Source organism: Amphibalanus amphitrite, unplaced genomic scaffold, assembly GCF_019059575.1.
Source record: "Amphibalanus amphitrite isolate SeventyFive unplaced genomic scaffold, NRLGWU_Aamphi_draft 001449F_arrow, whole genome shotgun sequence".
In the NCBI taxonomy this organism is placed as follows: domain Eukaryota; kingdom Metazoa; phylum Arthropoda; class Thecostraca; order Balanomorpha; family Balanidae; genus Amphibalanus; species Amphibalanus amphitrite.
In genome coordinates this window covers 27151-45315 of record NW_024882942.1, presented here as the reverse complement: position 1 = coordinate 45315, position 18165 = coordinate 27151, and the positions used below count along the sequence as shown (strand labels likewise).

The 18165-nt window shown below is 50.1% G+C and overlaps 1 protein-coding gene across 1 annotated transcript in view; it reads left to right on the top strand.

Annotated features, from left to right (window-relative positions):
- LOC122373136 (chordin-like protein 2) overlaps positions 1 to 18165 on the top strand; it is a 34736-nt gene that overhangs the window by 12143 nt on the left and 4428 nt on the right. Inside the window, exons 2-6 of the mRNA XM_043350933.1 lie at positions 2911 to 3044; positions 4769 to 4859; positions 5669 to 5847; positions 6617 to 6713; positions 10377 to 10536. Coding sequence (XP_043206868.1) covers positions 2911 to 3044; positions 4769 to 4859; positions 5669 to 5847; positions 6617 to 6713; positions 10377 to 10536 — 661 coding nt within the window. The remainder of the gene's footprint in view (positions 1 to 2910; positions 3045 to 4768; positions 4860 to 5668; positions 5848 to 6616; positions 6714 to 10376; positions 10537 to 18165) is intronic.

Genomic DNA, 18165 nt, shown 5'->3' with positions numbered 1-18165 from the left:
GGGCGCCCGGCGCGGTTTTATCGGTAAACACGCGTTAACCCTATTCCTGGCGGGCTCCGCCGGGACAAGAAACTGGCGGGGGGGGGGGGGCGATTCCCCCCCTGAGATCTCGAGAACGAAGCAAGATAGCGACAAACGGTAAACGGCATCGGATACGCACGGTCAAGATCTACAATTTTTACTAAAGTCATTTTCAGGTCAGGTCAAAGATGACGTCACAGGGGTCGAAAAAGTCAAAATGGCGGCGCTAGATATGGAGAGAGTTTTTCCCGAATAACTTTCGAATTAGTCAAGATAGGAACAAACTAAGGGCATCATCGTGATTCTCTCGTCAATCCGCATCGAATGATATATATGTTGACCTCGCAAGGTCAAGGTCAAAGGTTGACCTCAGGTCACGTGACCTCGAGGTCATCATGTATATCATTCGATGCGTCTTGACGAGCTGAACACAATGAGACCATCCACGCGTCTGTATCTTGTTCCTGTACGGAGTTATTGGCCAAAAACCTTTGGTGACCTTTGATGACGTCACATGACCTCACAGCTGCCCAACAGCAAAACAGACCTCAAGGTAGTAAAGGTTGATCGTATATGAAGTCATGTATGGTATATGGGGCCATTCCGACCCGTTTTAGTGGTAAAAACAGGGAGTTGATTTTCCCCCATTGACTTATAATGGGGAGGTCGCGAAACTGACCTGACCTTAGGTCACCGATATCAAAATTCCGAGATATACAAATTGCACATACTGGTACCCTAACTAAAGCCTGAAGAGAAGAAATTGATCGGTCAAAAACTCTAGCTCTGGCGTGATTGCAAACTTTTCTGAGGTAGGGTCACCAAACCGCCTCTGGTGACCTGACCTGAGGTCAGATCAACTCAAAATTTTCAGACATGTTGCGTTGAAGCCTTTTAGGAAAAGTCAGAAAATTTGAGCTTCCTAGCTCAACGCGTTTGGGAGAAATAACCAAAAAACCTCAGGGGGGGCTCCTGAGGCCCCCCCCCCCGCCAGGAATAGGGTTAAACATGGTAATGTTTCTAAGAGCCTTGCTGACTCTGGAAATACTTTGGGTAGATCTGATCAGAAAAGAATGTTCTTTCGATGTATGGTAGTTTGATTGGCGGGCCACACGCCTACATTATCAATGCATTGTGACTGTGTAAAGATGAACATGTCCGTTGAATGTAAAACTTGTTATTTCTAAGCGTCTTTTTATTAGAAAGGTGTGCACGTGGGTCGTGGATGACCAAAAACCTGCTTTTCTGGAAAAGCCACACATGTTCTTTTAGTCTATGGAATGTATCTCATCGCATTCCAATGCATTGTTTATAAATGCTGTTTTTCCTGAAATGTACCAAAAATGGCTGATTTCTCAAGATATAGACTATTTCTTTCCACGTGACACGTGTTAACAAAAATGCTTATTGGATACGATGTCTCTGTTCTATCGATCGAGCTGGCAAGTGGCAACCCCGTGTCACTGCGGCCCTCTGTTGCCGTGATGTAAGTAAGCACGGGAAGCGAAGAATGTCGGGTCAATATTCGGCCGGTCGCCGCGTTTTTCCGCGCCCATGTTTTTTTTTTTCTGTGCCCTGCTCCGCGCCCCATCACAGCATTCGTACACACGCACGGCTACAACTCCGTATACGAAAAGTATAGGGAGACGTTGGCTCAATCTACACAGTCCATTCAGTAGTGGCTCCATCTCGACGGAAGTGGCCGAAGACGTGGATATATTCGTAAATATTGAATGTGCTTGGGGCTCAGGCACATGGGAACGACGTGGTCAACGCCTGTGGTAAACAAAAACGGTAAAATAAATCAATCACAACTCAGGCATTTTGCAAAATGCCTGACCCGCCAGGCATTTTGTAAACTGCCTAGGCAGTTTGCAAAATGCCTGGTGGGTCAGGCAGTTTGCAAATTGCCTAGGCATTTCGCAAAATGCCTGGCCGGTCAGGCATTTTGCAAATTGCCTGGGCATTTTGCAAAATGCCTAGCCGGTCAGGCATTTTGCAAATTGCCTAGGCATTTTGCAAAATGCCCGAGTTTTCACTTTGCCTGTAACATATCCCTTCTATGGATCTATCAGCATGTCTTTTTTGCTACAATTCAGCCTCCGGTGAACGCTGAAGGAATATGGTCAGGATGAGTGATTAGTTAGCATGCTTCTCACTAGATGGCACTAGTGATATACGCCTGAGAGTATGCTGTGCCGCACGGCACGAGCCAGCCGTGGGCGGCACTGCCGGTCCGCGCCACAGTGCAGTGGGGCTAAAGAGGTGGAATTGCGTGCTATATTTTCACATATAGACCAAATCCATCAATAATGGCATCAACACCAGACGAAGAGCGCCTCTCCCTCTCGGAGGGCGGTGTGGCCAGCTCGGCGCGCGACATCGGTACACGGCCCTGACGGCCGGTGGCCGGCTGTCGGGGCGGCGGTGGGCTGGACATCCGGACCGTGATCCCGGCGCCCATTGTGGCTCCAGTTCACAGTCAAGTGACCACGGTGCCGGCGCTGTCGAGCAGTATATAGTTAGCAGCACTAAGCCGCGCCGCCGTCTCGCCGGAAACCGCACCGCGGTGGAGATAGATCGCCGGTCTTAGCGGTCCGCATGGTGTCTGGCCGAGCAGCCACTCGCCGACGGTCGACATACGGCCCGACATATCCCCTGTCTGGATAGGGTCACTCTGTTCGCAGAACTGGCTCGGCATTGTTGATGGCTTGATGAGAGATAGTCGTGGCTTTATTTGTTGTATGCCTTGATACCGGCTTAGCCAAAGCACACCAGAGAAAAGGAAGATTACTGCGCCATCTACTCGGTGTTTCTTCATCTGTGATCAGTAACAACTTTGTGCGGCCCATGTCTGACGCAACGCCCGTTTTTTTTTTTGCGTTTCAGTGAGCGGTATGCCGACCAACGACAGGACATGTCGATTTGGTAACACCACTTACCAAACGGGAGACACCTGGTACCCACGGGTCTCGGATAACGGAAGCAATGAACGCACCTGCCTAGTCTGCAAATGTCACCAGGTGAGGACGCAAAAATACCCTCTACGTCGATAGGATTAGGCAGTACTCAACGGCGGTTCGAGTGGAAATGTTGTTATCCTGCCACGTTGTATAAAATGTCCAACATGCAGTCAACTACACTCATAGGCCTATTCTTACCGATATAATACACGGAAACAATACAATTGAGATTGAAACAATAAAAAGTTTTAACTTCAGAGAGGAGGTAAATATGACCTTTCTGGTCTTTCTCGTTTTCCTGGCCTCCACTGCAGAGTGACCACTGAACTGTGATCTTTGCTTGTTCACCGTCTTTACATATACATAGTCTCTGCCGTTAGTTAATTGCTCCCCACGGCTGTTCAGTGGTCTGCGGACTCTGTTTAGTAGTCTGCTGCGTCGCTGTTCAGTTGGCTACAGCACCCCGCACGGACACCCATGCTCTGGCCATTTCCGGTGAAGTGGAGTCGCCACCCCCGCGTCCACGCGCCGCTACTGTCAAATTAGGCTGCGGCTAACTCGATTTGGACGACATCTGTCGCGGACCAGCGTTTCGGAGAGTCGGGTCTCTCGGGTCAGCTCGCTAGGGAGAGGCTGGACACTCCATGAATGGCTCTACAGGCCATTGATTCCAACATGAAAGCTGAGAGAGCCTGTGATGGTATGCTATCTGAAAAATTTTGGGACGATCTCGCTCTCTCTCCGGAGCAGAGTGAGAGTGTAATAGGCATTAGCGCGCTGACCATACTCAATAGTTGTCTGCGGCTAATAGAGCTATACACAACGCAGCAGGCCACGCGACGCTGACAGTTGCCAGATGCAGAACTGTGCTTAATTGTGGCCAGACAGTGAGACCGAATTATGAACTTTTCAGTATGTATTAGCTGCTCTTACGAGGGAATATTATGTTGTGATTACGGCATTATTCTATGAAGTAGGTAATAAACAGGAAGCCAAAAGTTCATTTCTCTTTGCTCAGTGTCTGACTAAGTAGAACTTGTGCGTACGGATGGACCACGGAAGTCTGTCGGAAAACTTGTCAACTGCCCTCCCTCTGCCCTCCCCTTCTCGGCCCAACTAGGTCCCCCGATGCATGACATTGCCAAATTGTCAGAGCTGTAAACTTTGGCCGATCTGGCATGTGATAATGTAACAGATACCATAAAACAAATGTTATAATAACATAACGCAGAAGGCCGGAGCGGGAAGTGGAAAGTAAAACTTTACTGGCGGAACGAAATTTACTTTTTCATGGTCGTGGTTTTACGATTGGAGACGGAAGGCGGGGTTCGTCACTGTGGCTGCCTGTGTGCGACTCCTACATAACATTGAAAGTTGGGGCCGGAGCACGGCCGGGTGGGATCGCATCATAACCAGGCCGACGCGACGGTCCGACCGCCTGGCCGGTCGGCGGCCCGAGCTGCTCGGAGCGGCTGCCAGCGAGGCGCTCGTCGCTCGGCGCTCGGTCAGTGGCGCTGCCCCGTTCCTTCCGCCATCCCGACGGCCACGCAGACGACACACTCTGTGGCAATACATGCGCGTCAGCGAGGAAAACTGACGGCAGACTGTGATATGACATTATTTAATCGTACAAAGTGCGTCCTTTTTAATCGAGCAGTTTCAAAGCAAAAACTGCTTCGGACAAAAACGATAATTTGTGCTCAGTTCCCTTTAACGTTTTTTTTTTAGGGGAGAGAGAAAACAATTTTAACTGCACCAGCACTGACTGGTCTCTCGTGTTTCAGGGTAACAGTTTCAACTGCACCAACACTGACTGCGCCTCGGCATGTCGGGGATCGTCCCGGGAAGACCTGGAGTGCTGTAACATCTGTAGCGGTGAGTTGATCGCCCGGTCATGGAGTATCGCGCCTGTTGACCAGGGCTGAGGAACGTTTACCGATGGTTCAGTAGTGGTAAACAGGTCGCTTTAAGAATTCTGCAGCCTAGTCGCTGTTGGAGGAATGTTCTTGAAAGTAGTCTTCTCTTTACCCGCAAGAGCTGCCAACTATTGCAAAATCATGGCACAGTTGTACACTGGGGTGTCTAGACTGTACTCGAAGCAGCTATCGGCATTTACCAGGCGGTTGGTATGCATGGCTATTGACCCACGGCTTTTGAACTCCCAAAGATATACGACAAATAGCGCTCCGAGCTCTTGTCGGTCCGGGCGAAGCAGACGCTGGCGCCGGCTAGGTTAACCTGTCATGTCAGTACTGGAGTGGGGCCAAACCGACCTTTGATCTTTGGGCTGTTGTTGTTTTTGTTATTGTAGAGGCGATGTCAGCACGGAACAGTCATATGCTCTCGGGAACGATTGGCCGCCAGGCTGGCCAGACGGTCTAGACGTCTGACCAGAGCGACCTCGTAAATAAATAAACTAGCCAGCTGGCAGCCACTAAGCTATTCCGTGCAAGCAGCCTTGACCCTGCGCCCATAGGATACAGCATCGCTTTTAGGATTCCATTCCTAATTAACAAAATTTTACTTACCTGACTTAGCTTAAACAAAAATTACTACAACATGACTTTAACACGCTGTTTCCAAGTGACGCTCTCATCTCTGACCTAATAACCCTGACCCGGTAGTGGCAGACGTGAGATGGCCAGAGGCTCGTCTCATCTTTAACCCATGTCTCGACCCGGCAGAGGCGGACGTGGGCGGTCCGCCGTTCCGGACCCAGGCACGGGACGTGCGCGTTAGCTCAGCCTCATCCACTCCGTGCATCAGAAACGGCCACCGCTACCGACAGGGAGAGAAGTTCACCTCCAACGACACCGGCCTCGAGCCCACCAAGACCTCGCAGTGCGTCCAGTGCATCTGTGAGGTGAGTGCTGGAGAAATGGTGTGTATCGCCACGGATAAATGGTATATTACAACGGTACAGCCTCCAGGTCAGTCATGCTGAGATTGCCGATCCCATTGAAAAAAGATTTAACCAAGAGATATTAAACAAAGCGTCCGAAATCATCATCTTTCTACATACATTTGCCTCGTGTCTAAGTACAAAAAAAAAATTCCCTTCAATGATGTCAGCAACGCGTTTTGCGTAGTTTCTTAAGTTCTCCACAATACACGGTAGAATTCCACAAAGTCTGAATCAGATTGCGCCTCGTTCTGTTCCGGTTGCCATTGTTTTGTCTGCGGTGCGCCGCTAAGTGTCTCCGCTCGGCTGCTCACGTCCGGAGCGCTCGTTAACCCGGTGACGTCACCGCCAGCCGTTACCGAATCGAGTGGCCGGCCCACAGGAAGGAAGTATGGTTATCTAACGAAGCGTTTAACTGGCCCCGAGCTCGGCTGGTGGCCAGTCCGCGGGACCTCATGGGGGCCCGTGACGTCACCGGGTCGGGGCGCGGTCATAACAACGACGCCACACGTCGGCTGATGAAGCCGTCGGCACAGCCACGCGGGAACGGTCTCATGACGCGCTGCCAGCTGGGAGAGCTGCCAAAGCGGCAAAAACGCCGCCTTCCGGCCAGCGGGCCACTCGGAGTCGTTGTGCCAAGATGTCACGTGTACGCTCTAATGGACGAGAGCGCAGGTTACCGGTGCTGGTCCCCTTGTATATCGCTGAGAAACTGTTTCTGTCGCTTCAGTCTGACAGCACGGTGCGCTGTGCGTTGGAGGAGTGTCCGCGCGCCTACTGCGACAAACCGATCGAGAAGCCCGGTCACTGCTGCCCCGTCTGTCCCGGTGAGTACACACAGCCCGTCCTTACTGTCCTATCCAGGGTCCGGGCCAGCACTGTCCCGTCTTGAATCTACCCACGGTCCGCCCTCCCTAGTCCCTACTCTTGTACCAGTCACTACTGTCCCGTCTGTTTCGGATGAGTAGCTACTTCTGGTTCTGTCCCTCCGCTCTATTCCGGTCATTTCTGTCATGTGGCCTGTCCCGTCCTGTCCTGTCGACCTACGGCCCGCTCTCCCTGCTTTGTTACGACCAATGTTGTCTTGTCTGCCCGTATAAGTATCCATGGCCCTTACTCCCCGCTTTTCTTTTTTCGTTGACTGAAAACCCGCAGCCACTGATACGCTGTGAGTGGATACTAAATTCAGAGAAATATCCATGCTTGATACGACTCGCAAGACTCAGATTCTGTGCGTCGTATCGCCATTTTATTTGACGTTTCGCCTTGAAGTGTATTATTCAGCCTGTAAGGGTAGTTTGAGCGCATTACCCGATCCTCATATCCAAACGGAAAAGATCAAATTCTGGAACAGTTGTTTCCCTCGGTTTCGCCGATAAAACTCATCACGTTATTGTTTCAATACAACGCATTTTTGTATGCTCGATCATATTCAATCAAAGTATTTAACAACCAGAACCTATTTATTAAGGATCGCGATGTTATCGCGGTCGGCTCGCCGCGCGGATTAGGATGGGCCAGCGGAGACACGTCAGGACGCGCTGCCCGCTTCACTGGACTGCCGTCCGTCGTTACATAAGGGGCTATAGACGGTGGCGAGCGGGGTGCTGTGGCCGCCGACCGGCCCCGGTCCGACCGCCGCCTGTCTGGGCCGCGTCATTTACGTCCGAGCCGTTCTTAGCGCTGACAAAGTGGGCGAGTGAGCGACTTCATCGGTCGGAGAGAGCTCGGTACCGATACCAATCCGGTCCCGACGCGACTGATTGCCCCCGCTCCGCCCTCCCGGAGCTGCGGCCGCTGAGATCACCGGCGTGCCGTATGCACGGTGCGGGCGTCCAAACCTTTGGCTAGACTGTGCGCTGAAATCCAGCCTCAGGCTTTCAGCTGTTTTTCATGATGTCTCGTTGGTCGTGAATTATACTTTTACGCCCTATCTTTCCGTGCTCTGAACATTTTGTATTGATTAAAATGCTCTCATGCTTACTTGCTTTCTTTCATTCCTTACTCTTCTCTCCCTCTCCCTCTCCCTCTCCCTCTCCCCCTCTCTCTCTCTCTCTTCCCTCTCCCTCCTCTCTCATAACCCTCTCTTTCTTTCCCCTTCACTCTCCCCTATGTGGCTGGTCGGGTCTGTCTGTCTGTTTATCTGTCTGCCGCTCACTATCTGAGCATTAATAAAGCGACCCGATGACGTCACATATGGCCGGCGAGCAGTTCAGTAAATTCTGCTTTTATTCTTCGCCCACATTCCCGTCCACAATAACTGCATCCTAAACATTGCCATCATGGAATAAGCGGCACTTGTGAGACTTGGGCTTCATTCCGGCACATATTCAGTGTCTTTATGACGCCGAACAGTTGACGATAACTGAGAGTGGGCCTCTCTAGACACGTCGTCGGGCACATTACGTGGACGTGATTTGCACTCGGGGGCACGGCCCGCGGCTTAAAGTACAGGACTCTACGGTGAATGTGACCCAGAGTGACACGAGAACTTTATTTCAGGCAGCTTTGCCCGATAAAATGAGCCACTTGCTTCCTTCGTGGCTTGTCTACAACACTGTGTCGTCTCTTGCCAGTGGGAAAAGTAGCAAATAAGGTTTGATGAAATTAGCGTAGCCCATGAGCAGGACAGGTTAAAGCAACAAGTGAGACGGTGAATACTTTTTCAGCGATTTGTCCTATGTATGATTTCCTACTGCGTCTTACTAAAATTAAAAAATAAGCAATGTATTGAAAGCGGAAGATAAGCAGAGCTAGAGGGTGATGCAATGTTTGCTAAAAATGGCTGTATGAGTTTATATGAAATATAAGGAGATTGAGCAATGCATTGCGATTACTGCGGAGGTCGAGTCAATTTGATTTAATGGCTTGTTAGCCGGAACTTCCTGAAGCGTAGTTAAAGACATGCGGCTTTTCAGAAGCAAGAAAAAATCTGAAGATGCCGGCGCAAATGATAAATATTGTAAATGACAAAAAAAAAAATAGTGGGATGATAAGCGTTAGGCTGATAAGCAGATCGGCTTTCATGGCGGCAGCCTGCTGCGAATGGCAGTGTATTGGCCAACACAATGTCTCCTTACCACTTACCAGCGGTCTGCTGCTGCGTCGACTTGGATTAGTACTGCGGGATGGTAATTACCCCGCTCAGTGACCAGCTGAATCATAAACGGCCAATTAGGCAATGCTGCAGGTGCCAATAATGCCTGCAGTGCCATTTGTGATGTGTCGAACATCCTAACACAAGCTCAATATCGGTGCATTAGTACTTGAAGAATGAAGGTGTATTGACCCTCGGCATCAATTTTTTATTTTGTGTTCTTTGCTCATTTTCTTCAGTTTCATATGTTTTCTGGTACATAAACGATAGTTTATTTTGTTTATTTTTCTTGCTTTCCTTGGACTTCTTGTTTTCCTGGTAAGTTAATGAGCGTCGGTTGGTCAGCTAAAGGTTAGCCGTGGATGAGCCGGCGACAATTATGCGTTTTACTTACGATGTTTCAATAACGTCTGGCACGGCTGTTAGAATTCAATTTTAATTTATTTTGCTTGGAATAAAGATAGTTCATTTAGACGTCCAGTGCTAATAAAGTGGCACTTTATTATAGCGATCATCATGGTGCAGTATCAAGTTGGTTCCTATCATGAAATATTGGGCTGTCCATCAAAACGTTATAGTTTGCTTATTTACTCAGATAAATATAATTATTGTTAGCCGCTAGACAGTTGTTGACAGATTGAGTGCTTCAGAAAACCATGGGGTGTCCCAGTGCAGCAAGCTAAATTTATTTGTTTAGGTACCCTTCGTGTGAATAGAGTAGGATCGTTCAAGAAGCCGCTTGCAATCTGAAAAAAGACTTACAATCCATATAAATTTGTTGATGAAGCGATTTATTCAAAGATATGTGTGAGGAAAGTGCTTTTTTCAGCTGACTCCCCGGAAATGTATCCAGAAACACGAATATTCCACTGCAAATAATGCCTCCTTTTGATCCGTTTTTGCCTGACCGGCTTGAAAATCATGAGTTGACAAACTCATAGAGGCACTTTGATTTCGGCTAATAATCTGCCGAGTATTTTCTGGCTTTGTCGACCCGGACTGAACACAACGGATTCGGAACCTAAATCCGGATCGGAACTGGAATGAATGAATGGCCAACGATCGCGTGCCATAGGCCGGCCTGCTGAATGGCGGCTCTGGCGTGCAGACGGATGCCATTAAGGCTGCTTTGCGTCATTCATAGTTTGCATTTGCATGCTTGATTGATGGAAACGTCCTGAAAAGTCATCAGCACGGTCATTCTTTGATGGCCAGTACCACCGACCAAACTACTCAACCGTCGTGCCATCTTTCCCAGTCATTCACCCAGCTCAGAGTCAGTGTGCCCACCTACATGCCGTGGCTTCGCCGTCTCTCGCCTACAGTCGCTCAGCAGCGCCTCGGGTGGTGAGCTCCCCAACTACTCTGACGAGAGCACCCGATCTGTTTCCAGAGGAGAGCCACAGTTTCCTGAATGACCGGCTGCATGCGGCGACCAACGTCTTGGACAAGCCCTCCATCGATTCGCTGGAGATTATCGGCATGGGCAGGAGTACCTTCACGGTGCAGAGTCCTTCGCCACGTACCGGAAACGACTGCGTCTCGGGAGTCAAGTGAGTGTCGATCGCGGTGGAATAAAGACGGGATTAGACTATTCTAACTACATAGAACAACACTTACATACTAGCCAGACCCGTGGTCCAAGGCTCACGCCGCACGACCAAAACGTGAGTAACATTTCAAACGTGAGTGACTATTGAATGGACCAAGAATGGACATTCATTCAAGTTAACACGAAAGAAGGGTGCATTGAAAAAAAAAAAACTTAACATTCACTTGACCTGGGAACACCATTACATATGCACTACAAAAAAAAAAGAAAAATACCAGCTAACTTGGTCACCCGTCGTCGTGCCCAACATTCCAATTCAGCATCTATGTATTCTTGGCCGCATCAATCAATATCTATCACCTCCTGAATCCGTCCCCGGTGTCGTAATCGAGACGTCATTGTGTGATGACTTAATTATGTACCACCAATATACTGTCCCGTTTTAGAAACGCTAGACACTTTATTGCCGATATTCTCCCGAAAACGCCGCTGTAAACACTAAAATAACACCAACCATGAGCCTTGCTATTCTATTTTATAAATCAGAGTTTAACGAAAACTGATTCAAGGGCGACGAGTCAGCAGTGATAAATCAAGACGGTATGTCCATTTCAATTATAATCACTGCGCCACGGACTGATAATACAAAGTGTCACGTTAAATCAGTCGCAGCTGCAGGCAGCGCTCGGTGGGCCGCGGTACTGGACATTCCGTGTCCGCAGCCGGGCGCAACATGTCCAGTTCCACTCTGGGACATTATCAGCGTGTGCTGACCGCTAGTCGGTGCAGTATTCAGGGTGCGGTACACTGCTGACCTTATAGGACAGGCCATGAATAGCCCAGCGCAGTGGTGTGTTAGTGCGGTCAAATCGGTACATGTGACCGACGGTCGGACTCAGGATGATAAAATATGACGTGTCATTTTGTCATCGTGTTGGTTTTGTTCATAATTGTTTCAAATGCTTAACCCTCGCCGGCCGAGGGGGGGGGGCGGGTGCCGCCCCCCCCCCCCCATAGGGTTTTTTCGCGATAGCTCCGAACACGCGATAGAGAGAGCTGGCGATAGAGAGCTGAAACTTGGCATACCTGACCTTTGATCCAAGCCGGATCTTTTGACACCAACCGCATTTTTGGGTCAGGTCAGGTCACTGACCTATGACGTCATAAGTGAACCTCTGCACGGTCTTCAGATGTCGCAACTTCGCAACGCCCTCACTGCCAGAGGAGATGTCACAGGGAAATGAAACTTGCAGGATCTAGTATCCATTATGAGTCCCACAACTTGTATATCTCGGATTTTTCCTAAAGGTCATATGAGGTCAGGTCATTTTCGTGACCTCACCATTATAAGTCAATGGGGAAAAATTCAAACTGCTATTCTGGCGCCGGGAACGATCTCCAACTATCTCAAGCACACAGAATCGTGATTTCATGCACTCCTTGCAAGGTTAGATGCGTCACTTTTGCAATGTTGACCTTGCGTGACGTCATTTATGACGTCATCAAGGTCATATTAGTTTTTCGTCAATAACTCTTGATCAAATTGAGCTAGCGAGTCGGGAAAGCCACCAATGGACTCAGGAAGACCTGCCGAATCGAATGATATGCGACATGACCTCTTTCGACCAACTTCGTGACCTGGGGGTGCTGACCTGACCTTGACCTGAGGTCAACACCCCAAGTTGACCTGACCCGGACAAAAAGTATATCATTCGACGCGCCTGAGCGAGACGAACACGATGCTGCCAAAATCGGCGCTCTGCGGCCGTTTTTTGCGAAGTTATTCACCAAAAACTGAACCGTACCTTGGGACACTTGACCTGACCTCAGAGGTCACCGGTTGACCTAGGACCTTAAAATCGGGTACCAATCTCTGCGTCTCGTAACGGCGCACACGCTCGTTTTTTCCGCGACGCGCTAGCTCCACCAGGGGCGAAACGGCGACGGGGGTCGTACCCGCCCCCCCCCCCCTCCCCCCCTCGGCCGGCGCGTATGTAGAAAACCAATAGGTCCGGCGAGGGTTAATAGCTGTACCCACCCTTACTTTTATGTGCAGCAATGCTTACTTCTTTAGCGTCTATGGCAGGACCAGACGTGCGACTATACTTAGACATTCCTCAAGGAGGTGGTCGTTTCAGATTTCACGCTCGACGAGCGTGCTACCTCAATGCAGATCCCATAATGCTCATGCTCCAGACACTTGCTGGAACTTTGAGTCCTGTTTAGTATGGGTTATAATTAGCTCGATTCTGAAAGGCCATCAGCTGACTGGCCGTCTGAGAGTCGGCGGTGTCCGATTCCCCTCTCCCTGGTCCCTCCCCCCTCTGATCGGCTCTCAAAGGGAGCGCGGCAGCCGTTCCGCTCTCGGCTTGTTGAATGCGTTCAGCCAAAATGCCGGCGTGTTTGACAGTTAGACACTCGCTGGATCGCTCCCGTGACAGCCGGCCAAAATAGACTGAAAAAGTTCCGCGGGCTGCTTCCATCGGCCCAAAACAGAATGAGGAAGACTTCGGAGAAAATGTGACCGAATTTGGCGAACGGGTTTTTCGCTGTTCGTCACTAGTGTCCCATCGATTGATAATTGATGGTAGCTCATTCATCCCTTTCATGCAGCTTTTGATCATTCTTATCCAAAATAGAACACACACACGCTTTTACGTCGGCTAACTTCAATTTAATGCTTGCATGCATTGTTGTTTCGTGAATCGTGATTCATCTCCCGCGTACATTCTGTTCACCGCAAACAGGAGAACCGTGGCCTTCTGAGCATCTACTATATTCGTGAGAGACTTAATCGAATACCGCGAAGTCCCTCGCAATCCATCTGCCATTGTGGAAGGACTCATTATCACCAACTGACAATGCCGAACAGTATCTCGATCCTGTTCGCTGGAGGAGGGGGAGGCGGCGACGACCCAGACAAGGATTCGGTCGATGCCCGCAGCGCCGCCGGCCTCCGCCGTCAAATTCCGACTACCCCAATCATGACGAATGGAGCCTGGACGGCCTAGCCGGACGTCGGCCCTCCTTTTTGTCGTCCTTCTTCGCCACCGCCCTCCGCTACCGCCCTGAACCGCCCGGCTGGACCGCCTAACATCGGCGCCTCGTCTCGATGACGGCGACGGCGGCGGCGGAGGACCGGGCGGCGGCGGGCGGTGGTATAGTCGGGAAAGTTACCGACGCCGTCGCCGCCACTCTGTCAGCCTCACTGGGGCATGTACTGCGGCTGGAGGTTCGCCGAACTGGACCCGGAGCTGAGTTGCCAGGATTCGGCGGCTGTTACACTCAACTCGTCCGGGCCCTCCCCGGCCCGCCGGGCGCGGAGCTGAGGCGCCGTGCATCGTGCGCTCGCTCCATCATTATATAAGGGTTCAGGGTAGCTGCTGCTTCGAGATCCCTCGTTTTTTGATAGCCGTCCTCGTTTTCTGGATGGTTTCTAGATTGGCGTGGTTCTAGAAAACCACTAGTTCTTAGGGCTGGTAGACGAATGGTTACATAGCAAGGTGTAAATAAAATCACCGATAGGCATTTTGTTGCGAGCTTGACTCGAAAGTGAAGGGTTGGGATGATTTTATTTTTGTCTTTGTTTTTCCTAGACCTTCTTTTGCTTCTTCAGAACTTAAACGTTCGAAGGAAAGGCAAAGAAAAGCTTTGTATATAAAAAAAACAGGGGTGGAGATCTGTCAAAATTCCAGGCCGGGCAGATGGAGGCGGGCTGGATGCAGTACCATTGACTTGCATAGCAGTAATTCGTTTTCAGGGGGTTCTGACCCCCCCCCCCCCCCGACTCCCCAAGATCTCCACCTCTGATAGAAAATGAAGTTACCAATAAATAACATTTTTATGCGAAACAAACCTGCGGACCTCAGGCTGTCGGCCTCTGTCGCTGGCGCAGGGCATATTTTAACATACTGACTGCGTCCCATTTTGGGACGCAGCCCCCTGCCTTTGGGACGTAGCCCTCGCGAAATTTGGACCACTGCGTCCCACACTGAAATGCCACGGTTTCAGCCGAAAAGTGCGAGCAAAAATAAGTAACATGCCTCGGTCGTTTACTGTGTAAAAGATGTTGGCTTTCCGATTGCTTTGTACCCTGATTTACTATGTGCCTAAGCACATACATGCCCTCTCCAGTCCTTGTGCCCTGCCCTACCCTTGGTCATACACCTTATTATGTTCTTCCCTACTATACCCCTAGGATATGTGCCCTGCCCAGTGCCCTGTCCTTAGGTCTTGTACCTTGCCCTGCCCTTTCTTCAGGCCCTGTGCCCTGCTCTGCATTCAGGCCCTGTGCCCCGCTCTGCCCTGCCCTCAAACACGATACTTTATATATTCTGCCTGGAAATTTGATGCGCTGCCTTCCCGTCTTTTGGCCCCGTGCCCTGCCCTACCCTAGTTTGGGGCCCCTGCCCTTCTCTGCCCTCAAGCCTTGTGACACGTCCTGCCATCAGACCCCGTGCCGCTGCCTTGTCTTCAGGTACTGTGCCCTGCCCTGCCATCAGGCCTTGTGCCTTCCCATGTCCTCATGCCCCGGCCCCGCGCCCATCCTCGAGCCTAATGCCTTGCCCTGCCTCAGGCCCTGTCCTGTCATGTTCTGCTTCCAGGCCTCATGTGCATTGCCCTGCCCTTAGACCCTGTGCCCTATTCTGCCACTAAGCCTTATGCGTTGTATCGCCCTCAGGCCCGTGCCCTGCCTCGCCCTAAGTTGCTGTGCTCTGCCCTGTCGTCAGGCCTTGTGCCGTCCCATGCCATCAGACCCTGTGTCCTACTCTGCCCTCAAGCCCTGTATTCTGCATTGCCCTAAGGTCTCGTGTCCCATGCCCGCTCTCAGGCGCTGTGCCCTGCCCTGTCATCAGGCCCTTTGGTGTCTCCCGCCCTCAGGTCCCGTGCCGTTTCCCGTCCTCATGCCCCGTGCCCTTACCTGTCCTCAGAACCCGTGCTTTGTTCTGCCTTCATGCCCTGAGCCTTGCCCTGCCCTCAGGCCCCATACCCTGGCCCTGTTTCACCGGTGATAGCAGCACTCTGTTATTACACGTGTCAAATTGGGTTTCCATGGAGACATCAACAGGCCCATTGCTCAAACACTACCACAAGTACCTATGACGTCAGCTCGCGGAATTTGATAGCAGCGTCCGTGAAACACCGCCCACGTCTTGTCATACCTTCGGGGCCCGAAGGTATGACAAGACGTGGGCGGTGTTTCGGGCCTTGTGCCATACCTGTGTAGTGTGTCTTATGTCTTGCTCTACCTTTAGGTACTATTTCTTGCCCTGCTCTAAGATCCTGCGTGTTGCCCTGCCATCAGGTGTGTTGATCATCAGGTGTTCTAAGGCCCTGTGTCTTGCACTACTCTCCGGCCTTGTGTAATGATAGCCTCAGACCCGCGCCTTGCCTTGCCCTCGGACCCTGCATCCTACCCAGCCCTCAAGTATCCGTCTTATCTTAGCTTCATGGCCTGTGCCTGCCCTGTCCTTAGGGCTCAGACTCTGTGTCCTGCCCTTCCCTAAAGTCCTGTTTAGAGATGTCAAGTTGGAGCCCGCAGGCCCGGAGTCTGGCCCAAAATCCGGCCCTACAGGGCTTTTGCATGCACAGTGGATTGTATCATTGTTTTGAGGTACCTCATCGAAACACATCGACTGATATGCGACTTGATCTATCTTGGTCACGAAATGACCTTAATGTGAGGTCAAGTTCTGACCTTGACATTTCGAGGTAAAAATGAGAGAAGAACGATCGTGCAAACGAAAATTCTCTACCTTTCTTTAGTTCAAAAGCTTTTCATGAAACCTATATTGACAAAAATTGTAATTTTACCCGTTTTTGGCTATGGAGCCTTAACCGTTGATCTGAACTCAATTCTGACGAAATATTGACGAAAGAGCTGTTCAAGATATATCGATTGCTTTTCTCCTATCGATTGCGCCCTCCTAGCTATCATAGTTTTTTTTAGATACCGGCACGTTTTCCGAAAAAAATATCGCATCATTGCGAAGTTTGACATTTGATGGCATACGGTCAGATCAGGGCCGTCATGGCCGTCTGGCCATAGGAGGATATAGAGGGGGCCACGGGGCCATGCTCCCCCCCCCCAAAGCGTCCGGAAATGGCACAAAATCGACACATTTCTGGGCATAATAATTAAACAAAGGAACTTCCATTGGGAAAAGCTTAGGTTAACTTACATGATAGGCAGTAAGGAAGCGAAATCCGAATAATCCAAAGCATCCGTTCATCCAAAGCATTAATCTATGATGGATTTTCTATGTAGCTTTAAAATCCGATGATTTCTTGTCACAACTTAGGTGGGTACTGTTTGACCTTACGTCATCTAATTATTTCAAACACATAGTAGGTATCTTCAATGCAAATTGGCAATGTTTCACACGTCAACCTCTATTTTGAATCGATTGATAAGGGTGAGAAACGCATGAGGAGACGTATGTATTACATTGTAACATTTTAATCATGTGCATATTCATTTTTATTCTCTAAGCATAGCTTCAATTTGGTGCGTCAAGGGAGGTCAAACAAGCCCAACGCCGTTCAGGAAAACGAATGACTAACAACAATGTAAATGTCATTAACCCTCGCCCGTATGGGGGGGGGGGGTCGAACGGACCCCCCATGGTTTTTCGCGAATAACTCGCGTAAAAAGCGGCCGATCGCGACGAAACTTTCAGTACCCTCGCGTTAATCAATTTTACACCTACTCTAAAAATTTCATGACCCTGACCCCAATGACCTTTGACCTGTGACCTACTTTTCGAGACCATGTTTTGCCGGAATCGCGATTCGGCGTATGTCGGCTCGCATTAGCCGCGCGTTTGCAGTCTTTTCGTGGTTTCAAGCGTTCAAACATGTGATATGATGCTGCCCCCATGCGTTAGGGTGTGTGTCAAGGTCACCTGAAGGTCAAGTCAGGTCATTGACCTTTGATGATCTCGGTTCACTTTTTCGAGTTTCACATGTTTCTAGGCCAGTTTTTGCAGCTGAATTCAAATTTAGCAACCATTTGAACATTTACGTAGTAGTTTTGGTGCCTTCGTAACATGTTACGTAGCTGTCAGAGGCGGTTGACACCTACTAGGAATACCCGGCAGGACCCCTACTGGTTGACCTGACCTGACCTGACCCGACCTGGACTAAATACATGAAGACATCATCTATGATCAAAACTAACATGATATTCGTGATCAGCACCCCGAAAAACCCCGTAGCAGCCACACTTTACGACGTTCTAACAGGTCCCGATTTTCCCGACTTTTGGGTCATTGACCTGACCTGCAAGGTCAACCAATGACCTAGGACCTTAAAATTAGGTATCATCGGCTTCTTCTCGTCACGGGCAGCACGCTCGTTTTTTCCGCGAAGCTCTAGCTCGATCAGGGGCGAAACGGCAAGGGGGGTCCAGCGGACCCCCCCCCCCTTATACGTTCGCGGCTGGAAAAAAAAAAACACCAATACGGGCGAGGGTTAAATCGCCGGTCCGCCCTTTGAATGCGGATAAAAAACGCACTACGACTGGGCGAATTTCGAGACTGGCCAAAAGCAATCACAGCCCGCTCCCAATATCCCGCTTGCAGTGCCCCTCCACCAGCACAGTACACAATGTAGGTATCTGTACATTATC